Raw genomic sequence first — 27,791 nt, 5'->3', positions numbered from 1 at the left:
AATACTTCTTAGCTTTCAAGAGCATGAAAATAAATTATTCCTAAGGCTCAGTCCCCAAGGAGCCACATAGAATAATGACTTCATTCTGTCACTGTTGGTCTTTTGGCTGTCCAGAAGAATATGGGTAACTAACGAAGTTCTACTAGAAGAGCTGTTTCTATACATTTGTGAATTTATGTTAAGTATATGGTATAAAAGAAGAGGTTCAAGAGGCATATGCTTGATTTTTAGTTTAAAATACTGCAATAAGAAAAAATAAAAATAAAAATTCTAGGAGAGCTGTCTAGCTGGATCTGCTCAAACACAGCCCATTTTGAAAAATTCAAAGTCGGAGCTCCATAAAAATCACATCTGAGTCTTCTAAACTGTCCTCAAAATGTCCCTTGTCCTTCTAATTTTGATCTATGCTCTGATGTCATACCTTAATTCTCCACAACACAAATTATGAAAAGTCTAAAAATCCATAGCCGAAAGGAGCATCAGCTCAACAAAAAAGGTCTCAACCTATAATAAAATAAACTCCTTACACTTGAGGATCATTTTGCTCATTATACAGAAAATAAATAATAAAAATCAAGTAGCTATTTGCACTCTCTTGATTAGCTAGTAGAAAATTTTAATTTCTTAATACTTTCTCTTTTGCCAATCAATGATGTTGAAGTCCATAGCTTCCCAGTTTATTCCCATTCTATGCTACCTTTAGAGACTGCAACAAAGAATTGACAATGACGTAGAATAAATAGTAGATAATAAAGTACTATCAAGCACTCCACAAGCTAATTCAGTGGCAGATATATTGAAAAAGTTATATCCTCAAAAGTACATAGTTTTAAAACCACACTTTAACTTTTCTAACCTAGTGAGTTCCATGCAGCTTCCTTTCCTTACCTTTCCAATTCAGCTATCTTCTTGTCTTTGTCATTCTTCTCATTTTCCACCTCCTTCAAGATTTCCAAGAGGCGGTCAACTTCTGCCTGGGCCTTGCTAGAGTCATCTTTGTACCTGGTAATCTCTCTCTCCAATTGCTGTATTCGGTCACTCATCTCTGGACTAGCTCTGGCTTCCAATGTTGCCTCATGTGCCTACAAAGAAAAGTATACAAATCCTATCAAATACACATACAGTAGCAGTGGGCAAACTATGTTCCAAAGAACTATTTAGATCCCAATTTAAATAGAGTATTATCAAATAACTAATAGCTAGTCTTCAATTTGTAAGGTTTTCCTCTGCTTAAGTAGTCGATAGACAATTAGTAATACATGGAGAAGTAATTATATTTGATTCCAAATTGATTAGTTTTTAAAAAATATTACATCTCTGAATATTTATTAGGCTAAAAATCATCATAAGTAAAGAGATGCTTCAGATGTACTAATAAACCATTATTTCCGCAAGATAATATCAAAAGGCACCACTAGGGATTCACTGCTGATCTTTCTACAACTAGCATCAATGTTGAGACGCAATTCCCGCTAGACTCTCACTTCCACTTCCTTCTTCTACAAGCTGCTTTATCAAACATGTGTGAATCACATGGCCCTGAGTATCGAGAATCATACAGATACTCTAAGTGTGATGCCATAAAAATGGTGGTAGGTTAAGTAAATGGCTACCAACATGCGCGTACATCCTTCCTAATATAAGGATTCGGGATTTCACATGATAACATGGGACAAACAATGAGGTCAAAAATCAAAAACTGCACTTAGAACTGAGAAAAGAATTCTTATTCAGGATTCTGATGTGAGAGGCAAATAATACTGTCAATGCATTTCGGAATATAAAACAGTTTCAATAATTAAAAACTAATGCTCAAGTCCTTAGTTTTCCTCTTGAATTTCTAAAGCCATGCATGCATAATGTATTTAATGAGAAGGCAAAGGCTAAGATGTTTTATTTTTCCTTACTGAATAGACAACAGAACATATTTTTTTTTTAAATGGTTTGAAAAAATATTAAAGGGACAAATATACAAGAGGACTTCAAAAAGTTTGTAGAAAAATAGAATTAAAAGATAACATGAATCTTTTCATGAATTTTTTGAAGTACCCTTGTATATTCGTAGGAAATATTTTGGAAAGCTCTTATGCAAAGTACCTTGAGTAAATGAGAATTGTTTGTGTAAACTGAGGTAAATGGTTTGTGGAAGTAATAGCTATACTTTTTTTTTTTTTTCTTGGCTACTGGCTGGTACAGGGATCCACACCCTTCACCTTGGTGTTATCAGCACCACACTCTACCAAGGAAGCTAACCAGCCAGCCCCCAGCTATGCTTTTAAAATTAAGTCCTTTACCAAGTCCATTTGTTTAAGACTTCATTCATGGTGAAAAATATTTTATATGTCTTAAATACTGGCTTCTCTAATCTTTAACTCTGATATGTTTGTGAAGTATATTTTAAGAAACAAAAACTATACAAGTTTGAAAGATAAAAATAGGTCACTGTTTTGCACTGACTGTTGTCCAATGTCTAAAATCAGTTGTTTCACATTGTTTTGCCACTTTTTGAGTTGTTAATGGTAGGAGAAAAAGTCCTGTAGCAGTTAATCCTTCTTGGGCAGGAGAAGGCTATAGATACTTTTTAATAAAGTATGCCTAACAGAAAAGGAGAGAGGAAGAAAGTATGAGGAATACCACGCTCAGGAGATATTTTATGGGAAGCTGACCGTGTTTATACACAAAGAAGGGGGAAAAATAATAAAAGGAAGAGACTGAAGATGCAAACAAAAGCAGGAGATATTGAGAAAATCCCCAGTATTCACAAAGAAAGGAGGTGACGAAATAAGCAACAGGAAGGGGCTTGAAATAGGGGCACAAAAGATGATTGTGCAAACAAACCTGAAGGCCAGCTGCAATTCAATGTTGTTGAGATAACTCTTGTTTTTAATAATTTATTATAAACTCCACAAATATAACTACTGTATATCAGTATCTGGGCCTTCATACCATGCTGGTGAGTCCTTACTTTGAGGTCTTGACTTACTGCATGTCACTTCTGTTAGGAGGTCCTCTGTGACCCTCGCCTAGATAAGTTCTCTTTGATATAAGTTTCCATCACACTCTGAGATTTACTATAATAACCTGCTTGTGTGTCTATTTTCCCTGACCAAGACTACAAATTCTATGAGGCCAAAGGACAGTCTGTCTTATTAACCACTATATTCTCAGTGCTCAGCAGGCAACTGCCATAAAGTAGAAACTCAATTATTTGGTGAAAAAATGAATATGCAAAAAGCAGTGAGCTAGTTTCCATTTGATTTAAAACAGCCCCTAGTCCTAAATGGTAGGAAAAGAAGAATGACTGGGAAGGAGAGAAAATAATCAGTAATTAAATGTAAGTGCAAGTTTAAATGTAGCCCACGGGATGATAAAGTTTGTCATTTGATATTCTTGAAAGATACAATAAATCAAAGATATTATGAAACTTCCCTAATTAATTATAACAACAAATTCTGTATCCAGTAGTTTACATCTAAACTCTTGCTGACTTAATTTGGGCTTTAAAATTAAATTCTAAGACTATTACGGCACTTTAAAGATCTTTGCAGCTTTACAAAAAATGATACAAACTCTAAAAAAGAGATATTTTTCAAATCAGTGTTATTCTTTTAAAACAGATTTCTAATTTGTGGAATATGGTATTTAATTCAAGATGTAAACATGTCTTATGTCCATAGAATTACTTGTCATAGCATCAGTAAGAAAGACATTTTCTGAATGAAGTGTTTAATTTTACGGCTTTGTTCTACTCTCCCCTTTCCTACCCCTTAAATTCTAATTGTCCATTAACCTATACTTGAAAACGTAGATATTCTATACACCTTGCTTTTAGAGTATGAAGAAGTTAAGACCACTCAGAAGCAAAAGTTGCAAAATAACAATCTCTGTATAAAATGTCACCTTTGGACAAGAAAAGTTGACTTAACAATGAACAATCCTCCTTAAAATACTTTAACCCAAGGTTAGGCTCTCCATTCTCAGGCACTGTTCTATTGGAAATTGCCTACTTTGTACATTATTAAAATATCAATACACATGCACTGGAGGCAAAGATTTTGTTCTTTTGCATTTCATACATGTCATACTAGAACATGTATGATTATAGAGTGATGCAAATAACCATACTCTAGTAGAAATCAACATTTTCATAGTATAATCTATTTAATGAGAAAGTAAAGGTTAAGACAGATTTTTCCCCCTGCTCAATAAACAACAAAACATATTTAATCCCTTAAAATGGTTTCAATATATATTAGAGGAGTAAATATATATTTATACTTAGGGAAGCTCTGATGCCTTGAGTAAAAGAGAGATCTTTATATAAATTAGGCTAAATACTTTTGGTAGCAACCACTGTACTTTTAAGATTAAGTTCCTTACTAATTTCTTCTGTTTCAGGTTTCACCAATTGTGAAAACCCACAGTTACTAAGCATGGCCTTTAAAGGAGATTCTTTTGGCAGACATGTATTTTAACGTGTTGGCGAAATTGTACCCTAAACTCGTGTGGTTAAAAGCTACAACATGGTAAAAGCAAAGGGAGAGAAGCAGCCCTGAATGAATTAACTCACTAAAAACAAAACAAAACAAAAGCAGAAGAAATGTAAACTTTCCCCAAAGTCTGTGGAAGAGTTCTTGTCTTACAGAAACTTTTCTACTCTGTATGTATCCCAATATACTTCAGAAAATAGTCATTCGAAAAAAAAAAAAAATTCTAGAGTAACTACTTTAAGAAGGGAAGGATGAAAAGATCTTGTGTATTCACTTTTCTATAGGACAGTAAAAAGTCACTTGTGCAAAACAGAGAAAAATATCAACCAGGATTTTATGGCACCCCTTTGTCAGGTTATTTCCTGGCTTGGATGCTAAAGGGAGTCAGAAGAGTCAGGGAGAAAAGAAGAAAAATAGAAGGAAATGGTTTAAGAATACAATAAGCAAGAGAAAAAAAAAGTAAAAGTTTAAGAAATACAGTTTTTAAAAAAAGCTTCAATTAAAAAGTCAGTCTAGGGCCGGCCCGGTGGCGCACTGCTACAGTGCGCCGCTTGAGAGCGCGGCGGCGCTCCCGCCGAGGGTTCAGATCCCACATACAGACCGGCCACTCACTGGCTGAGCGAGGTGCGGGTGCAACACTGAGGGCTGCGATCCCGTTGCCGGTCCCGGTCTGGTACGGGCGCGACACTGAGGGTTGCGATCCGTTGCCGGACACGAAAAAAGACAAAAAAGACAAAAAAAAAAAAAAAAAAGTCAGTCTAGAACTAGATATTTTATTCCAGAAATAAAGTTTTCATTTTTAGTACTTTTTAAGAATTCTGATAATTCAAAAATTGAGTTTCAACCCTTTCCTTAATAAGTCTCTTGTTAGGATCTCATGCTAAAGATACACAATACCAAAATTCAGGTACAGGATATAAATTCTTAAGCTATAAATAGGTAAAAAATGACTTCAATTCCATTACTTCAAGACCAGTCATTTACTACTCCAAACAAAAGAGAGAAGAAGTTTACTCTGAAAATTCCAATGAAAAGCACAGCCTTGTAAATAATTATAAATTAGAACACTAACCTGAAACAAGTTATGGTTTTCAGGAAAAAAGAAAATATGCAAGGTAGTATTTCATGTAAATCTACAAATAAGCTATAAAGCAAAAAAAGAATGCTAATATAGAAGACAAAGAACAAAATTCTAGGCCTAATAAGCTGCTAAAAATAATGAAAATTGTAGCAAATAAAAAAACTTTCCAACAATATTTGCCCAGCTTTTAAAGTATAAGCATGCTGGGGAATTAGAATTCCCTAGAATGAGAAAAAATCTGAAATAGGATGTATAACAACTGTTCAACGTCTCACATTTTACCTAACTTTTATCTCAATCTAAATTAGGAAATATGCTCTCATTTATTTTATGACAGACCTTTTTTAAAGCCAAAGTTGTTTTTTTTTTCTTTCCAATAGAGGAAATTTCCAATATAAATAATAATTTAGAAATGCTTTGATAATATGGTAAAATACTCAAGTTCATTTGACATATATCAGAACTAAAAGACCTGTACAAAACAGGTATATTGTTAATTCATAGACCTCTACGATCCATTCTCAAATTCCTGGGGAGGGTTCACTTATTGATTTCGTAAATATTAATGTGTTAAGTAAGAAAACCAAATCTGATTTCCAAAAAAAAGCAATAAATGGCATTTTTATTTTATTCTTTAAATTTTATTCTAAATAACAAAATTCATGTAAATATCTTCAAAAAATAAGAATAAGTAGGTCTATTCCATACGGAAAACTTCAATAACTTCAGGCTCCAACATGCAAAGAGACTGGGAATCATCACTCCCATCCTTACAAAAAGAAAAAGCTTAACAAATTGAAAATCCATGACTTTTCTTAGACCTGTTAGAAAACTGAGGTCACAAGGAAAACTGCCACCCCAAAATCTGGAGAGACAGAAGCCATGGTTTCAGTGTTTGTCCCCTCCAAAGCTCGTGTGGGGAGCTTGAATCCCAATGTGGCAGTGTTGAAAAGTGGGGCTTTAAGAGGTGACTGGATCATGAAGACTATGCTCTTGTGAATGAATTAATCCATTCATGAATTAATGGGCTTATGTTTTAATGCATCATTAGAGTAGACGGGGGTGGGGGGTTATAAGGAGAGCAAGTGATTGTCTGCATCATCACAGGACTCTGTAGAGAGTTCCCAACAAGAAAAGGCCCTCACCAGATGTGCCTTCCCTGAACCCTGGACTTCTTAGCCTCCAAAACTGAAAGAAATAAATTTCATTTCCATGTAAATTACCCAGTTTCAGGTATTCTGTTATGAGTGACAGAAAACAGAAATGATACAACAGGTAAATCCAGAGATTCAGAGATGAGATCTGTTTGCCTGGAACAGAAGTTGCTGGCAGAAGCACTTAAATTTTGGGAGTGATTATAGTATACGGATAAATGAAATAACAATGTCCTAAGGGAAGGGAAGAAGGAACTGAGAATACTCTGTGTACCTGCACTGCATGTGAAGCGGGATAATATTATCTGAAGGAGGAGTCAGATCAGCTAAAATGTTAATGTTACAAACCCTAGGGCAACAATTTAAAAAAAGTTGTAAGAAGCATAATTGATATGCTAACCCAGTAGAGAAAATGGATTCATATAAAATGCTCAATTAAAACCAGAGAAGGCAGAAAAAGAGGAAAAGATCAAAAGAAAGAACAAATGCAACAAAGAGAAAACTACAACAACCTCCTTCTTGGAGCTGGGCACTGTGAAAGCAGTATAATAAAAAAATATCAGAAATGGATTCAAGGGCCGAGCCCGTGGCGCACTCGGGAGAGTGCGGCGCTGGGAGCGCTTCCGCCGCGGATTCGGATCCTATATAGGGATGACCGGTGCGCTCACAGCGCTCACTGGCTGAGCGCGGTGCGGCTGGTCCCAAAAAGGAAAAAAAAAAAAAAAAAAAAAAAGAAATGGATTCAAATGAAAAGAAACAATTGTCCAGAAAGAAACAAAGGAAAATATGAAAAGAAAAATGGGCAAGGGAAGAAAAAAGGTAATAAATCAAAGGAGGGGAAAGTCACCTACCTCCTTGACTCAAAGATAACTTTTTCTCATAAATCTAATTATAAAGCCTAAAATATAAGAGACCACATAAATGACCAACTATAGAAGTATCAAGATATACAGAAAGATCCAAAATAAACAGAAAGAGAATGCGAGATTGTCATAAACAAGGAAGCTTAGAGTGTTAATAAATAACATTACTCTTAATAGTTACCTCTCCATTTTATAACCCTATTTACATCTTCAATGTTTAGGTATTCAATGGAAAAATTACCTCCATCTTCTTAATAAGAAAAAAAAAAGCCAACTATTGAATCTGAATTGGTTATTACTGGAATCTTTAATCTCAAAAAATGTACTTTCCAAGTTACTCAAAAGTAACCTTAAGATACTCTTCCTTTCCTTAGCTTCAGAATACGATTTTATTTTATTTATTTATTTTTTTTCCTTTTTGTCTTTTTTCGTGACCGGCAACGGATCGCAACCCTCAGTGTCGCGCCCGTACCGGACCGGGACCGGCAACGGGATCACAACCCTCGGTGTTGCGTCCGTCTGTATGTGGGATCCGAACCCTCAGCGGGAGCGCCGCACTGTAGCAGTGCGCCACCGGGCTGGCCCACGATTTTATTTTTGACATTCCCTAAATGAGAGGATCATGTTATATACACCCAATGTATGGAAAGAGAACAAAACTAGAAGTCTCAAGACTAAGTTATACCCCTTACTCATTAGTAATCATATGAACTGAAACCAGTTAAAGTAACTGGTCAAAAGTCTCTGTTCCAATTCTCCCAGACTTGACAGCTCAGAGATAATGAACATGAAAGTGCTCTGAAAACTATAAGCTGCAACATAAATATTAGAGAGGTATAAATCAACAAAACAGACAGCAAGTATCTGCAACATGTCCTAATGTTCACCAGTGTGAGTGACTATCACTGTTACATTATCTCCTTCTAGGAAGTCTGATTCTAATCAAAGAAAAATATCAGATAACTGAGAGTTTTACATTGTGGTCTCATATTTCATCCATAAGGGAGCCGCATATATTAATCTTCCTCTAAACTGTCAATTTTCTAGGTGTTTGAAGATTCCCATGAACAAAACAGAGTAAGGATGCTAAGAGAATTAATTCAGGTACAAGTGGTATTTTGAACTTTGGAACATTACTATTGCATTGGTAAATTATTCCATATAAACAGCCCAGAGTTATCTAACATGGTCTTATCTAAAGCAAAGCAAAAAAATGACAGAATTTTCCTTTAACCTTTTTCAACTGTGATTCCATTTTCAGACACTCCTCCTTCTTCTGCTCCAAAGCAATCTCTAGAGTCTTGAGCCGTGAGTCCTTTTTCAATCCTGAGGAGGCCAGGGAAGAAGCGTGCTCTTTCAGATCCAAGAGTGACGCCTAAAAGAAGCAATACACACTCAGAATAAACACTAATTATAAACTTATCATCATGGTGGCTTGCTTGAACTTTCTCTCCATTATCAAATATTGACATATTCCCATTTCAAGAACATTCATGAAATATTAAATATTATAGCTTTAAGCTTTTAAGTCCTAACTAAAATAAGATGGATTCCCAAGAAATACCAATTGAACAGTGATTTAGACTTCGACCAACATATAACCACTCACAAAATAAAAGAAAGTAGACCAAGCACTGTAAGTTTACGTAGTCAACCTCAGTAGCTACATTAACTTAAAGTATTTTTCCCTTTTAGAAGAAAAATTCTACTAGTAATATTTCCATAAATTTTCCTAAAGACATTAGAAAGAAAACCCAGAGAAAAATCCTAAAGCTCATTTGCATTAGGCATTTTTGCTATTTCGGTCACATTAACAGGATTCTCCAAAAGCAAGAGCAAAGTATATTAAGTCACCTAATTCAACAGCTGCTATGCACTTCAATAGCTATTATAAATAAATTTTTCTACTTTTGTCTGTCACCTTTCCTTAGCACAATATTCCTCCAAATGTAACTGGTCTTTAGTTATTTTAGGATCGACAAAAATGCCATTAACAAGTAAGAAGCCAACTTAAAACACAATGAAAGAGGTAAAATGTAGGAAATTAATGAACCAATCTAGGTCTCTGCAAAACTTTCTGAAATATTCCTTAAGGTATTCACGAAAAGTCTGCTCTAAGAATATTAAGAAAACCTTCCATCAAATGCTTTTTTATATACATCGTGTAAACAACAAGCACATATATACACAGTGCAATAACTAAGCAAACCAAATGATTCCATTTTGGTGATCTTAACCTCTTTCTCTGAGAGGTCGCCTTGCAATAGGCTGACTTTTTCTTTCAAGTCTTTGAGATCTTTTTTGTAGTTATCGATTTCCTCTTGCTTCTCCCGCTCATCTCTGTCCCGCTGCTCCTTTAAGCGTTCAATTGTCCGCTCCTGGTAAGAGAGCACATCAACACATGAGGAGATTCCTTTTCATACTTAGAATATATGACTGTAATTCTGCTTTTAGTCGATAATACCTCACACTTCTATCCTCTACTCAAAAGACACTGATAAGCTTTAAAGAATTCACTTTTTAAAGAATCCATCCTTCCCACCTATCTTGCCTAACAAAGATGTGGCTTTGTCCTTTTGAATCCCAAGATTTCTTTTCCTATAATTTCAGCTAATATGAGATATTACTAAAGTATTCTTTTAGGGCTGGCCCGGTGGCGCACTGCTACAGTGCACCGCTTGGGAGCGCGGCGGCGCTCCTGCCGAGGGTTCGGATCCCACATACAGACCGGCCGCTCACTGGCCGAGCGAGGTGCAGGCGCAACACGGGTTGCGATCCCGTTGCCGGTCCCGGTCCAGTACGGGCGCGACACTGAGGGTTGTGATCCGTTGCCAGTCACGAAAAAAAGACAAAAAAAAAGAAAAAAAATAAAGTATTCTTTTAGACTATTCCCATTATTCAATTCCCAAGAAACTAAAACTTTATATACACATCCTAAGGACAATAACAAATATTCCTTTTTGATACATAATTCACATTACCTACAAAGCAATAGAAACAACTCCCAATTCACACACCAAAAAGGGAGGGGGAATTATACGTTGAGCTTAAAGCATAAATCAGGGTAAAGAAAAAAGAAACCATTAAAACTTCTATCAATAGATACTCAGGACATCTGAAAGTTGATGCAATTTAAGTATATTTCCAGGTATTATTTCTAAATATATTCAGGGATCAAGCCTTGATGCTGGCAGACAGCCTGAAGCATTCTCAGTCCAGGAGACTCAAGGAACAGTGACCTTATCCTTTTTTAAAAATCTAATTAAAATGTCCCAAGGAGATTCCCTAAACCTCCTTTTAAGACATTAACACTGGTCTGGGCCATTTCTTTAGTCAACCATTCATGAAAAACTAGGTTTGCTCACAAAGGCAAAATGAAGTAGCAAGCCCAAGACTAGAAAACCAGCCAGCACGTTACATTAATAAGTAAACTCCACAAATGTGTTAGCTACCAAAATCAGATAGTAAAGGGAGACTAATTATGCGTTGTCTCCGGATAGTCGGTATCTGGTATTCCCACATCCCCAAATTCTAGTTAACCATATAAATAAAAAGAAATTTTTCTTTCTCCTTCAGAAGACAGTAAATGGGAACATATGGCTGATTCTTGAGAAGAATCAGCCACTCCCCTCTAAGTATGGAATCCACCTAGCCTAGAAGCAGATGCTTAAATTGGCAACAACTAAATGGATTTTCTTTCCCCTTTACACTATGTATGTCAGCAATAGCTCAAAAGGGCTCTTTTCCTTTTTGCCCAAAGAGATTTTTTCTGTATTCTATACCCAATTTTAGATTAATGGGAAAGCAGAAGAAATGTGTCTGTGAAGAGTCTGGGCCAGTCACTCACTTTCTCTGCAAGGGCCTCCTCCAAAGTTGTCAAGGCAGTGTCAGTGTTGCTGGTGTCAGCCTGCAAGGACTTGACTCGTTCTTTCAAGCTGCTCATCTGCTTTTCCTTATCTCTAAGCTGTTCTTGAAGATTTTCAATCTGAGTGTGCATTTAAGAGACAAAAAAAAGCACATTAATAAAAATACAAACAGGCACAATAAAAATCATTTAAAGTCAGAAACAGGTAGGTTAGGATTGTCTGTTATGTGTGTTCTATAAAAATCATTTAATCCAAAGAGTTTCACAATTACACGCAAAACCTTAAGCCCAGAATTTACAGCCAGGACAGAGATAAGGCACACAATGGGTACAGACACACGTACACACAAATCCCTAACAAAATAAGGAGAGCAGCTAGAAGAAAAAACCCTATATAGAAATGGGCGTGGAGAGAGGGACTGTGGAGAGGAAAGCCACGAGAACTAGGATTACTTCTAAAAATGACACGGTAAATGCCAAGAGGGATTCCTTCACAAAGAATCAAGAGAGGACAGAACAGAAAGGCTAGACAGTTGAGAAGGACAAATCAGCTCTATAAAGGAAAAACTGTTCTCAAATGCTCCAGTTACGTTAGATTTTTATATCATCTGTCATCTAAACAAGCATTTTCAATGAAATGTCTCACTGTAGCCATTCATTGCTTTATACTCACTTACATGCGTTCATTTACTCCAAAAACATTTACTGAATTCTCTTTTACATGCCAGGCACTACTGATATAAAGAAAACGAATAGGCTCATTTTTGTTATATCATGGGATGGTAAGAGAATTCCTCTTTATGTGGCTGAAGCCAAGCTACAGATGGGTTTGTGTGCCATCCTAAGGAAAGAGATGGGAACCATTAGAGGTATTTAAACACAGAAATGGTCTGGCCAGTTCTGTATTTCAGATAATTCTGATGGCTATGGAGGACAAACTTAAGGGGACTGCATACAGACACGGAAAGCAATTAGGAGATTTATCAGTTCAGGGAAGAGATTATGGGGACTAAAGGATGTATTTGAGCAACACTGTGGAAATAGCATGTTATCAATAGGAAGATTCAAGTACATATAATGAAAAATACTAAGAAAAAAAAAGGACAAAATTCTAGGGAGATATTCTTAATAAGCTAAAAAAAAAAATTATAAATAAGCCAAGTATTCTAAAACACACTAAGTTCATTCATTCACGCAACACAAATTTGAGTCTGAGTTCCTGCTATGTATCAGGTACTTTTCCAGGTGTTGAGGATACAAGAAGTAATCAAAACAGACCAAAACCACTGCCTTCATGGAGCTTACGTTCTAGTATGGTAGATGAATGAAGGAGGGAGTAAATGAGTGAGTGAATGAATAAATGAATGAATATGTAGGATGGTGATAACTTCTAGGGAAAAAAACGAAGCTGGACTACATACTCATAGTCTCCTCTTGAGCTAATACTAGAACTAGATGGTTTATTAATGGTTTATTTAATACTAGAACCACATGGCTTTCAAAATGCAACATAAATACTATCTCCTTTAAGAAGACTTGCTTGGTCTTACACCCATGAGAATAACATGATCACTGTTTGTACTCCATTAATTCACACACATGTATATACGACATACAAACATACACACACCATATCCACTCCTCCATGTATCAATACATTATAGCACTAATCCCCAGCCATATGTAATTATTTGTTTTATACATGTCTCCACCACAGTTTTGTATCTTCATATCTGACACATATAAAGATTGGTTCATCAATAAAATATGTTTGTATTTAGGCATACACATATACTCCTGTAGAAAGGAATCCTACAGAAGAACCGTGAACCAACCTTCAGACAGTTTCTTACACTAATCAATTTAGCACAAGCTCTTTAAGGACCTTCTTCATTCCATGGGGGTAGGGGTAGGGGTAGGGTTGGGAAGTCCCTTTCTAGAGTCATTAAAAACTCCACAAGCTAAGCAAAGAGAGTTGGTAAATTTAGAAAAAGGTACTATAATCATAAATACTTTAAGGCTTGAATTTTCATTCTTCAACAAAGAAATAAGCATACATGTGAATCACTGAAATGCCTGAAATGGACTCCAGTCTTTTCAGTGTCAATAGGAGTCTAAAGCCTATTGTGAGAGAAGAGTTCATCACAGATTAAAAGTCTTCCTTTGATTTAATCAGACATTACTATTGGAATCTCATATGGATCAACTCACAACCACTAAAGAGAATTTTGCCACTCAAAAATCTGGTACTCCATATATATACAGAACACAGTGCCCATGTTTAATCAGCTGTGCAGGGCATTCTAGTTGCTAACATACAGACCTTATACAAAGAAAAAATATGGTCATGCTGCTGATTAGACTTTCTTGTCAAGAAAGGGTAGTAAGGGTAGTACGAGAGCCATTATTTAAAATGAAATTTCACAGAACCAAGTTTTACATACAATAAAACAGATTTGTCTTATGAGTCCACCTAATACACAATCAGCCCTTATATGCATAATAAGGATAACACCCTTCCTTATCCTCCATCATCAGCATTTAGGGAGAAATTAAGGAATTAAAATGTTAATGATTCCACTTTTATAATTTATATGTAGTTAAACTTAATAGGAATTTATTATTCTTTGCTGGTAAAAACTTCTGATATATGTACCGAGGTTCAGAAGCTGCTAAAACCAGGTTAAAAAAACCCATTAGCAACTTCTCCCTAAGGCACTTTCTTTTTCAATTACCCAGCTGTCTAGACAGATTGACTGTTGAGTTGAAGGAGAGGAAAAGGATGCCTATTTTTGGACTCCTATTTACTTCTAGGAAAAAAAAAAAAAAAACAACTTGGGGGCAGAGGGTGGCTGGCCAGTACAGGGATCAAACCCTGAATGGACCCTGGTGTTATCAGCACCACGCTCTAACCAACTGAGGTAATCAACCAGCCCAGGACTCCTATGTACTCTAAAGTACATTCCATAGTGAAAGGACATCACAAAAAAAGAACAGTAGACACTAAGATTGCCTCCTTTGGGCATGTTGCCATCAGCGATGACAACCTGAAATAGACACAGATATGTGCCAAGGAGCTATGTAAGCACTGAACAAACCCAAAAGATGCTGTGTGGGGGGTGTGTATGGGTGGGCCCTACAGACGGTTCCTGTTACATACCCTCACTTTGGCTTGTGATTCAAATTGTGCTCTTTTGATCAAGGACCTCTAGGTTTATATGTGTCACTAAACAGCTAGTATACGGATGCTACCGCACTATTTTTGTCATTATTCTCTTCTTTTTTACTATCTAATGTTGCAATTGTAAAAGCTGCTGTACATATGATAATTCCATATCGTATCATTTCAGTATTTATTATGCCATTCCTGTAAAATATATACCAGAGATCCTATTCTATACTAAGTTTGATCATCCACAGGATCTGAAATATATGATGTACAAAAAGCTTTGAATACAAGAGCCAAGAGAAAAACTGGATCCATTATGTATACATTTCAATATAACAATAAAAATGATTGTCTGGAATCATGCTTAGTGGAAAAGTACTCCTTTAAATACGCTCAGAATATCTACTTTAAAAAACACATCCATTGTGTAGGAGCAGAAACCACAGAATACCTAAAATAATAACACAACAACAACAATAACAGTGCTGGTGGGGAGGAGGAGGAAGTGACGATGGAGTACCCAACACCTACAGAGAGCGTACTGTGTACAAGCCAGACACTGCTTTTAGAACTTTATGTAGAGCCACTATTTAAGCATCGCCACAGGACTATGAGACAACTACCAGGCAATCTAGTCTAGCATCCTACTCTTAATCACTAAGCTATAAATAGTATGTTCTATGATGGGGAAAAAAAAAGAAAAGAAAAAAGAATCACACAAAGCATCTTTCCATAAACTACGCCTTATTATTATAGTTTTTATTAAATAAATATAGATTATTATTACTATAATCATTTATATTGAAAATTTATCCCCTACTGAAGCAAAGAATGAAGGGTGGGGGTAACAAACCATTGCAAATGCAAAAGTACATCTTTGGAGGAACATATACCTATCAAAATATATGAAGCTGGTAGGCAGAGCCAAAGATACTTGATATAAGGAATTCAGTAGTATGATGTTATTAAAATAATCTGTTTAGCCTGACTTTCAAGGCTAAAGGAAGCTAGGGACATAAAGAAGCTAGTTTATTTACAGACATGTGGACTAAGGAGCACCTACCAATGAAATACCTAAAGGGCTTTGCTTTTGTTAAATAACTTAATAAAATATTGCTGCCAAAAGTGACACATTTTATAATACCATAGGCTTTTTTCCTACATTATGCATATTTTACCTGACATAGAAAGAAATCATTAAATACCTATTAGCATGTACGCAATTTTGCATGAGGAAAATTTTGTAGAGATCAAGTGAATTCGCGCTTATTCTATATATCTTGACCTCAATGGTAAATAGGAAGAAGGGGTAATACCAATTAGGTTTATACATACAATTTATTATCATAGAGAAGATCTAACAGTGGTAAACTCAAAGAAGAAATAGTTTAAAATTAATTAGAAGATAGTTCCTTAAAATGACCTCTCTAATCATGGTAAAGTTTTGTTTACTGTGTTGGAAAGAAAACAGAAATGAAATAGTTACTTTATTATATAGAGGCTCTCTTCTCCTCATTCAATTTTTACTTAAGAGAGAAAAACTGATGACACCAGAGGAAGACTAATGCTGAAAGCAACACTACATGCTGAATTCATCAAATCTGCACACCAGTTCCACGCTGGCACAGATTTATTGACATCTTTTGTTTTGGTTTTTATCAGCATTGCCCAGTTGTCAGGAGCTATCATGTTCAATGTGGGTGATTTATTTCTAGTCAAGTGGAACTGATTACTCTGCCTTTGAGACCCTAATCACTGAGCGAAGAGAAGAGACTTCCTCTAGGATACAGTTCTAAAAACAAGGAATCCCAAAACACTTCTTGTAATCACCTGGCTCAATTTAAACATCTTTTAAAGAAAAGGAACTTTTCTGCAGATACCTCTACAGTTGTTCTGAGCAGCCATCAGTATGTAATTTATTGCATGCAGCCAGTTATTCAGAAAGGTTCTGACCTTTACCTTCTTGGTTAATAATACATTTCAGTGTTAATTGTAGAAGTACAGTCTAGATGAACTGGTCATAATCAGCTGGCAAAGAACAATCTACAGTAATTAACTGTGAATTTTTCCTTTTTAGATTCTAAGTCACCTAATTTCTAGTCAATTGCCTGCCACTCTACACCCTAACAAAATATATTAACAAGGCACAACTATAATTTACCAAAAAGAGCAGGTTTTGCCCAGACTATTTATGGTGATTGTCCAATCATGTTTCCAGTGATTAGAAGACACAAGAGTAACAAAATCATGAGAAACTCTAAGCAAGGTTTTAAACTCAATTTTGGTTTAAAAAAGCTTCCTGTATCAGTATTCTCAATTATAGCTTATGGTCTTTAATAAGCCCAGCAAACATTTGGGTCAGTAACCAACTATTTCTTTGGTTGAGTTTCCCTCTCAATTGTGCTATTTTCTCACAGTAGAGGTTATGAAGTAGATTATGGTAATAAATGAGTAGCTAGCTATGTGACACTGGGCAAATTACTTTGAATCTTTCTAAGTACTTTAACTGAAAAACGAAAGACCACTAATATCTCTTTCAATTCTAAAATATTATTTTACTCTTATGATGGAGAAGATGAGAACATTTTAAAAAGTAGTAAACTTCATCAGAATACTACTATATTTTATCTTTAAAACTGTTCAAATTTAATTATAAAGGGTATGGCGCTTACAAAAATACATTCAGAGTCTCCTGCTCCAGACAGATTTTATTAATTGCTGAGAGAAGTAAGTTCCTTGACAGACTTGCTCATGGTACAGATAATGGAAGCAGGGGCCTCCTGCATTAAAACAACTAGATAAAACGAAGCAAAAGCTGGTTAGACCAAAAGTCACTGTTAGTCAAAATCTGCCTGGTAGACAATTATGGAAATACTTCAAATCCCTCTTTTTATATCTGGTAGGCATATATCAAAATTGACACGTATTACTGTGCTAAAATTGCTCAAAAGACAAAAGAGGAGGACACATGAATTCACAACGGCACTCCTTCCAAGGCAGTAGCAAAGTGAGACCGCAGTCTGCTCCTCCACTCATACTATGAATGGGAGTGGCATTCCTTAAAGCTGCACAGTTATGACGACTATCTGAATGGAACAGCCTCAGATCTAATATTCACTACATCTGAGTGATGAGAGAACCCAGTATTTTTAAAAACTAATTAAAGCAGACACACTAGACCTGGTTTTCAAAAAAATATTCATTGTATTATATCTAACAATAACGAAGTCAGAAAAAATTAAACCTGTAACAATAGGAGGTTGGCTATATTAAATATCGTATATCCATTGGATGAACTATTATGCAACCACTACAACTGATATTCTTAAGGATTAATTAAGGATATGGAAACATGTTTATTACATTCTATTACAAGAAAAAGAAAGATTACCAAAAAAGTATGTACATTACCTCCATCTGAAGTAAGAAAAAGTTTATTTTTACATAGATTTTTTCTCTCTTTATAGCTTTTCCATATTTTTCAAATATTTAGAACGGATATTCATAATTTGAATGACAATGACAAAAGCAGAAATTTTCTAAGAAAATCCAAGAAATCTTAGGAAAAAAAGACTTTCCTATCATACGTGTTTATCAACATGGAAAATTTCTAGGGGTTTCTGTAGGGTAGTAAGTAATTCTTTATTTAATCCCTATCTTACACAAATTCATACTGTGTGACCAAACAAACCAAGCTGTCAGAGATTTCAGGAGTTTTCCACAATGAAAAAGAAAGACTGGGAGACAACAAATGAATTCAAAGAAACCAAGACATTCAAAACCTACTTGAATATAAGGTCTGAAGGAAAAAGTAAAAGGATGCATCATTTCTTTTAAATCTAAATTTAAGTACATCTCACTAAATTTTTATTTTAGCCAGGCCTATCTTTATGGTTTGAAAGATGCTAACGTATACTAATATTATACCCTAGATTCTACCCAGGCTGTGTTTTCCAGGAAGCAGACCCTGAAAAAGACATTACTGTGCAAGAAGTTTATTAGAGGTATTCTTGGGATCAACAGCAGTAGAAAGAGAAGAAATCAGGGCTGTACAGAGGGAGAAATTCAGCTGCCATGAAGTCTCAGAGGATTCAGACAACCCCATGAGGAGCTCGGAAGCTACTTTCCCAAGTGGGGGGCAAAGAGTTCAAGCCCTTGTATCTCATAGTGATCAGTCACTAGTTGTCAGGGGAAGGGGCACGCCCTCAGGCAAAGCAGGTCTCTTTAGCCAAGGCAATCACCACAGGTCAGCAGCACTTCCAGCCTCTGGGAGAGAATAAGTCCTTCAGCCCTCCTGGAGAGTCTGATCACTCATCCCAGCATCCTTTACACCCAACAGCTATATTCTTTCTAGTTAAATTATAATTAACATGATATCATAGTTGCTCTCAATTTCTGTTGTATTTGAACCATATACATAGCTTTATGACTATAATTTAACTACAAAGACATAGTTAAATGCAGGGAGAACAGGTCCAAATATTCAGTTCCTTACCTATATGCCATGCATATAAGAAGCCCAAAGATCTTATCGAACTTAGTAAGTTTTCCTCTGTAAAACTGAATGATTTTCTCTAACCTGAAAAACTCCTCTAGGAAAAAAAGTGTTAGGAGAAAAAAGTGAGGAACCCTGGCAATTACAAGAAGATGAAACATATAACAAAATACACGTCTGATGCTTAAAGCTATTTTCTGGTAAGGATACACATGTTGGTGTGGCAGAAAGAAGGAAGAGTACAATAAGATGCTTCATCGAAGCTTGACTTAATAACCTCCTCAGGTGGTTAATTCCTTCAAGTTTTCAACTAGCGCTGACAGGTACTTGGGCATCTGTCCAAACAGCCATTCCCACAGATATGAATGCGATGTAAGATAACTCATGTCGAGTTACAAATAGTTTTTAAGCAGAAGAAACTATTGACTGTGCTTCAAAACTTTGATTAAGCCCTTTTCCCCAAATCCTTTGTCCCTTTCCAGATACTTCTGTATGTATTTACTACTCTGACAAGCCTCTGATAATGGATCTCCTGAGAGACAACTAAGAACAACTTCTGTCACAAGAGGGATATGTACCTTCCATATTGACTAGGTAATCAACATTTTTCAACTTTAAAATGTGTTCTCAGTCGAAACAGAGATCAGGTCACCCAAACTAGAATTTGCGAGACTTTCAGAATATTAATATTACGTACTATCAATAGAAAAAGGAGGAAACAGATAAACTTAAATCCTCCAATTTTTCATTGTTACATAAAAGTTCAAAGAAATTATGTTTTAATAAAGGTCAAAATTATTTGTTTTGTAAAAAGTACTACAATAGAAGCCTTTCTTTCTTTCTTTTTTTAGCCTTTGAACAGTTCTCATTGACATTATACTTTAGCACGTGAAAATTAAGCATTTTTCCTAACACTATATTCAGTCAAGTCCATTCCTATTGCCTCCATGATAATGTTCGTAAAATAAGTTTCTACATTCCCCCAGCTGAAAAACACGAAGTTATTTAAAAACACATCCATCTTTATCTCAGAAATGCAAGGTTGGTTTCAACACACACAAAAAAATCAATCAATATAATGCACCATATTAATAGAATAAAGGACAAAGGCCACATGATCATCTCAACAGATACATAAAAAGCATTTTACAAAATCCAACATCTTTTCACTCAATAGTTGACTCAACTAAAACAAACAAACCCGACACTTAACAATTAGGAATAGAAGGGAATTTCCCCACCCAATAAAGAGCATCTATGAAAAACCCACAGTTAACATCACACTTAATGAGGAAGACCGAAAGCCTTCGCTCTAAGATAAGGAACAAAATAAGGATATCTGCTCTTACCGCTTCTATGCATTACTGTATTAGAGGTTCTACCCAGGGTAATTAGGGAAGAAAAAAGAAATAAAAAATAGTCATATTGGAAAGAAATAAGTATAACTATCTCTATTTCAGATGGCATAATTTTGTATATAGAAAATACTAAAGAATCCACTAAAACACTATTAGAGCTAAAAAATGAGTTCAGCAAAGTTACAGGACACAAGAACTAAATACAAGAATCAGTTGTATATCTGTACACTAATAGTAAATAATCTGTAAATGAAATTAAGAAAACAATTCCACTTATAATAGTATAAAAAAGAATAAAATATTTAAAAATAAATTTTACCAAAGAAGTGCAAGACTTATAAATTCATAACTAAAAACATCAATGAAAGAAATTAGACAACCTAAATAAACTGAAACTTATTTCATGTTCATCAATCAGAAGACCTGATATTATTAAAATGGTAATACTCCCCAAATTGATGTACAGATTCAATATAACCCCTATCAAAATTCCAACTGCCCTTTTTACAAAAATGGACATGCTGATCTCAAAATTCATATGGAAATAAAAAGGAGCCCCCATAGCCAAAACAATCCTGAAAAGATACAAAGGGTAGAGGATTCATAGTTCCAATATCAAAACCTACTACAAAGTTACAGTAATCAAGACGCTGTTTTAGGGCACTTGGTTAGACATATAGATCAATGGAATAGGAATGAGAGTCCAGAAATAAATCAGTGTGTCTATGTCCAAACGATTTTCAGCAAGTGTGCCAAGATGGGGGAAGAAGAGTCTCTTCAACAAATGGTGCTGGGACCACTGGATATCTTCATGCAAAATAATAAAGTTGGACCCCTATTTCAAACCATACACAGAAATTAAGGTGGAAGGGATCAAAGACCTAAACATAAAAGCTAAAACTATAAACTCATAGAAGAAAACATAGGAGAAAATCTTTGTGAACTTCTACTAGGCAATGGTTTCTTAAATGAAACCAAAAGCATAAGCAAACCAAAGAAAAAAACAGAGAAATTGGACTTCACCAAAATTTAAAACTTTTCTGCATCAATGGCACTATCAAGAAAGTGAAGAGACAACCCACAGAATGAGAGAAATATTTGAAAATTGTATATCTGTTATGGATCAAGTCTCCAGAATACATAAGGACTTTTTAGAACTCAACAATAAAAAGACAACCCAATTTTAAAATGGGCAAAGAACTTTTCTCCAAAAAAGATATTCAAATGGCCAAGAAGCACAATAAAAGATGCTCGACATCATTAGTCATGATGGAATTGCAAATCAAAACCACAATGAGATACTACCACATACCTACTGGGAAGGCTATTTTTTTAAAAAAGAAAATAATTGGGCCGGCCCGGTGGCACACTGGAGAGTCTCCCTCTGAGGGTTCGGATCCCATGTGGAGACCGGTTCCCGCTCACTGGCTGAGCGCGGTGTGGGTGCAACACCGAGGGTTGCAATCCCATTGCCGGTCCCCGGTATGGGCGCAACACCGAGGGTTGCGATCCCGTTACTGGTCAGTAAAAAAAAGACAGAAAGGAAAAAAAAAAAAAAAAAAGAAAATAACAAAGGTTGGTGAGGATGTGGAGAAATTGGAAACTTTGTACATTACTGGTGGGAAGGTAAATGGCACAGCCACTTTGGAACAGTTTGGCAGTTCCTCAGAAAGCTAAACATAGAGTTAACCTATGGCTCATCAATTTCACTCCTAGTTATACATCCTAGAGAAATGAAAACATTTTCATACAAAAACTTGTACATGAATTTTATAGAATCATTATTCATAATAGCCAAAAAGTAAAAACAACCCAAATGTCTGTCAACTGATGAACAGGTAAACAAAATGCTGTATGTTCATTTCAATGGAATATTATTCAGCCACAAAAGTAATGAAATACCGATACCTGCTACACCATGGATAGACCTTGGAAACATGTTAAATGAAAGAAGCCAGACACAAAAGAGCTCATATTGTATGATCACATTAATATGAAATTTCCAGAATAGGCGAATTCATACAGACAAAAAGTAGGTGAGTGTTGTGACTGCTATCAGGTATGTGTTTCTTTCAGGGGTGAAAAATTGGATAGTGATGATGGTTGCACAACCTTGTAAATATACTAAAAGACATTGAACTGTGAAGTTTAAAAGGGTAAATATTATGGTATGTGAATCATATCTCAATTGAAAAAAAAAATTCATCCAATTAACACCATAGTGCTAGTTTAAGCAATATTCATCAATGAAGTGAAACCACTGTAAGCCTGAGATGTATCCGGCTTTATTCCCCAAATAACAAAACAATTTAGCCAAGTTTTTGTGTTCTTAACAAACCTAAAGATTCTTTTGCATTCCATATATCATCTACATATATATTCAACCATCCTCATTAGTACAGAAGTATCCCCGTCTGTCATCTATGCACATACTCAGCCTGATTTTCTTCTAGAAGGCAGTCTTGTAGAAGGCAGACTCTTCCATATTAGATCACTAATATGCAAGTTTTCATCTAGACAGTTGTCCCTCTCACCTAAGGTGAATTTCCGAAATAAATATGTAGCATTCACCTTCTACTGTTAGTCCCCTCCTTTCCACCCACCTTATTTTTCTGTATACTTTTCCTATTAATTATTTTCATACCGTATGATAATTCCTGAATTGGGTAAAACAACTTAAAAATGTTTAGAATTATTTCTGGTTTGCAGTGGCTTCTGTTGGGAGCAATGGATGATAGTAGATACCCTAAAAATAACAGATTAAAACACCAAGTAGAAGATGGAAATAGAAAAATTCCTCTTCCATTTTGATTAATAAGGCTGCAACATCATAAGACAACAGAAAAGGGAATAAAAACTTTATTACCATACAACTCAAAAAAGTCTCAACCCTATATTTTCAATCCCTTATCCAACATTTTTATTCAACTGGAACAGATATTTTCCCAAAACGGTCACAACATCATCTCCCAGCTCACATACTCTTCTGCAATGGGACTTTTCCACTCCCCCACTAAGAGTTCATCAAGTCCATGCTTGACCTGCCCTGATTCAGCTTCCACATGACTTCTATGACCAACAGAATATGCAAGAGTGATCCTCTGCTACTTCCAAGCCATTTCCAAGCATAATCCTTAATGGGCCAAACAGCTTCTGCTTCTAAATCTATCACTCTAAAGCCAGCTTCCACATAAGAAATGTGACCATTCTCATCATGCTGTGAAGAGTCCAGGGCATGTGCAGAAGCCCTGGGGCAAAAGATATCATGTAGGCAGAGGCCAAGGAGCACCAAGGTAGAATATATGCAAGTGAAAAAGCCATCTTGGTAGTGGATCATCCAACTGCAGACACCACACAAATCAAGGACAAACTACCCATGAGCCCTTCCTAAATTCCTGATTCACAAATAAGTGAAATAAAATCGTTGTTTATACCACCATGCTTTAGGGATACTTATTATGCAGCAATAGATTTTTCTCTACCTACCATAACACAATGCTACTTCTATTGCTGTTTTAATCGCTTACACCTAAAGTTTATTGTTTCTAGATTATCATTAGGTAGAATCAATAATTAAAAGATTTATAGCAAGGTAAACTAAGATTCTCCCTTTTTTAGGGTATAATTCTTCAATCACTATAAAATATCACCTGTATAAGATCAGTATAATTTATAAGCAGCAATATGTTGACATTACAAATTAAACTCTCTGCCTCCTTAAAGTTTACTTTCAAAAGAGAGGGGGAACAAAGCAAAGTAAATTCATGTGGAGTATATTTCCTTAGCTACCAGTAAAAAGTCATTATCAATCAGACTTCATTTACTATGCATTGTTTTTTCAATAAAATGATATTTTAAGAATTTGACAATACACATTCTCCATCAACAAAAAACTTCAAAGTGAGTTCTAAGAGAAAAATTCTAATGCCTAAGTAAATTAGGTTTCAGACTTAAAATTTAGAACTGACCTGTTCTTAGTCTACATCTGGGTAGAGACTTAAATATAATATGTGGAAAATATCAGAATCAATCCTTATTAAAAATAAAATGGTATAATTTTAAAAATATTTTCTCTGAATAAATTAGTAAACATTGTCTTTAATGAAAAAACATATTCTCCTTTCCAGTTTATGATATGGAAAAAGTGAAGAAACTAACAACTGCCTTACCCAAGACTTCACAGAAAACCAAAAGAACATACAAAGAGTCTATTCTTTCAACTCAAAACAAAATAACAGAAGAGACCTAAAGAGCCAACCTAGGACCCCCCCAAAAAAAACAAAAAAAAATCTTCTAATTCTATATATCAATCAGCTCTCTGTAACTGTTAAATCTCCAGAAAACTAGAAAAGCAAAGAAGGTGAAATAAACAGAAGTTACAGAAGCATAGAAGGGACTGTTAATAACATCTGTGTAAGCAAATTAAACTCCAAGCCACATTATCATTTATAATCCATCAAGCAAGAAGCTGTACAATTTTAACACAGATTTTGAATGCAGCTTAGGTTCAAATGCTCAATTACATTTTCCAAGTCAGTGATTTATTATAAAGATAAGAAATTTACTGTAACATGAAACTACGTTAAACCATAGGGAGAACCCTGGGAAGGAGGAGCCCAATACTAATCCCATTGTACAGCTTGCTTGGCCATCTGCTATTGTCCTACTTCATTCTGTGAGCACAGAGTAATCCTAGGGCATACAAATAAGTACACTACCTAGAAAGCTAGAAGAGTATGGGTTGGCAGTGGTGGCCCAGACAGAGTCAAAGACAGTCCACAGTATGTGCATCACAACTCAGCCATTATCATAGCTGCCACTGTGCTCGGAAAAAAAAATAACTAAAAAAAATATCTAGACGAATGCCAAAAGTAACACACTGCTTCTCGGTACTTCTCCCTAAATATTACTTAAATATACAATTATTAATAACATTTATAAAATAAATGATTTAGAGAATGCAGATACCAAAGAATAAGAGTATGAAAACACAGTTATCCCTCTTCCTTATGGAATAAGTACCTGAATCAAAAAGTAAAGTAGATTGTGTTATACAGAATTAAGGCATCTCTGTAGGGATACCTAAAGTTCTACCTGAAAAGTTATACTGCGATATCCCACTGCAGATAAATTTCTAAAGTCTTTGATTAAAAATCTTCAGGGCCAGAGGAAAAAAAATTGAATTCATTTGCTTCCTAAGTAAACTGACAAGACAATTCACTAGAATTTTTCTCATTCTGTAAGAGCTGGGTATAATTTTCCCAGAGACCAAGTAATTTCAGAGATCATAATAAGAAAGAAAAGGCATTCATTCATAGGCAAAGTTCTATCAGAAATTTTCGAGAGTGTATATTACAAAATGTTTGACAAACAGAAGTGAAATTCCAGGGCATGACACACTAAAAAAGGAACACTCCTCATTTTTATTCACACTGCTGTCTCAGCTTAGAATGCCCCACCTCTTCTCCATATGCCTAGCAAACATTCATTCTTCTTTCAAGACTCAGCTCCTATAACTTCCTCAGATTGTTTTCATGCAAGGTCAAATCTAAAACTCCCTGCTTTTTTGCCCCATTGTATACCATTCACCTCATAACTTATTTAACTCCCACAATTCTGGGTCTCTTGAGAGCAGAAGCCACATCTATCTGTCTTTGTCCCTAGCATATGGTGGAAGGTACTATGCTAAATACATAAATGAGGACAGTTTAGAAAGACTGGGAGACTAGGAAGCCCTCAAGAACATAATTTTGACTGTGCATCTATACATGTACTTAGCAAAGACTATTCCAGTGCATACATATATATTATATATACACACTGCTTAGAAAACTAGAAAATGTGTGTGGCTGGTGGTCCTGAAAAAGCCAAAAATTTTGAGTATGTTGTGTGGCTCACTATCCAGACATCATTATAAGAAGGAATTTTACAGGGTGATCTCTCTAATTGACTCAGATTTTTAAGACAGATTTATAAGGGTCTGAATGAAGGGCACAGATGAAGGACAAAAGGGAACATGAATTTATAAAAATGCTAGACTTGCGAACAAACTGGGCTTCAAAAAAATTCTACAGACAACAAAAAGAACTTTAGAATGGTTTTGATAAACCTATCAATCTGATCAGTGGTTTGTTACAATACACTACAGAAGCCTTTTCTGAGCCTGTTCAACAGTTTATCACTTATATGAAACTATAGAGTATGCTCACAAATGGGCAGAAGGTATAAAACTGAAGGAGACAAATAGACCAAATGATCAAATCAAGACTCAAAACATTCTCAAAGATTCTAAATTCAGAGCAATTGACTGAATTAAACACCACAAAATTTAATGAGAATGACCTTACATCCACAGTATATGTCACTTTACATGTTCAAAGGTACTGTCATACACATAACATTTAACAAGAACCCCTTGAGGTAGCTGTTATATCCATTCTATAAATGAATAAACTGAATGTTAGTGAGTTTCAGTGAATAGCCCACATTTCAGCTAAGGGCCAAGAACATAGCATTCATCCCATTTTCTAACCATCTCTCATACAATTAAATCCCAAATCCAAACTGAACAAGTGAAATACAGAAGAAAAATGAGTTCTGACACATAGCAGCCATCAGAAAAATCTACCAAGGCAAGTAAGAACAATGGGAGGAACAAAAATATTTAACCTAGGAAAATAAGATTGAGGGGAGCATCTGGGGGCAGGCCTGCCATATAGTAAGCTCCAAATATCTAAAAAGCCATCATGCAGAAGAAAGACCAGACTTGTTCAATATGATCCCAAGTTAATCTCAATCAGTAAATACTCTGAGTCAAATTCTGATTAAAGCAAAGAGGGCCAAAACTGTCCAAAAGTGACACAGCCTACCTGGAAGGAAATCAATGCATTCATGATAATCGGATATATTTGACCATTAGCTGAATAAAGCCATTTGTCAAGGACTTTACAGGAAAAAATTATTCAAATGGATGACTGGAGTTTATTAAACGGGACTAAGTCTGCATCAGACATTGTTTCAAAATGTATAAATGAACTTCTAGGGAAAGGTGGTTCTAATTTTAGGATTATAATTTGGGAAAAATTATTTTTCAATGAATATATATTTTTATATTGATATATATGTATAGTTTTCTTTAAGCATTTTTATTTTATTTATTTATTTATTTATTTATTTTTTGTCTTTTGTCTTTTTCCGTGTCCGGCAATGAATCGCAACCCTCAGTGTTGCCCCCGTACCGGACCGGGGACCAGCAACGGGATCGCAACCCTCGGCGTTGCTCCTGCGCCTCACTCAGCCAGTGAGCGGGAACCGGT

General features: G+C 35.5%; 1 protein-coding gene across 1 annotated transcript in view; it reads right to left on the bottom strand.

Moving 5' to 3' along the window:
- The window catches only part of LOC103598565 (ELKS/Rab6-interacting/CAST family member 1-like), a gene marked incomplete at its 3' end in the record, with an annotated part of 256,924 nt that overhangs the window by 204,704 nt on the left and 24,429 nt on the right, over positions 1–27,791 (bottom strand). The window contains exons 2-5 of the mRNA XM_008582571.1: positions 11,436–11,573; positions 9,826–9,966; positions 8,823–8,963; positions 889–1,082 (exon numbers count right to left, since the gene is read on the bottom strand). Coding sequence (XP_008580793.1) covers positions 889–1,082; positions 8,823–8,963; positions 9,826–9,966; positions 11,436–11,573 — 614 coding nt within the window. The remainder of the gene's footprint in view (positions 1–888; positions 1,083–8,822; positions 8,964–9,825; positions 9,967–11,435; positions 11,574–27,791) is intronic.

Source organism: Galeopterus variegatus, unplaced genomic scaffold (genome assembly GCF_000696425.1).
Source record: "Galeopterus variegatus unplaced genomic scaffold, G_variegatus-3.0.2 Scaffold2670, whole genome shotgun sequence".
In the NCBI taxonomy this organism is placed as follows: domain Eukaryota; kingdom Metazoa; phylum Chordata; class Mammalia; order Dermoptera; family Cynocephalidae; genus Galeopterus; species Galeopterus variegatus.
This window is presented reverse-complemented; position numbering and strand designations above follow the sequence as displayed.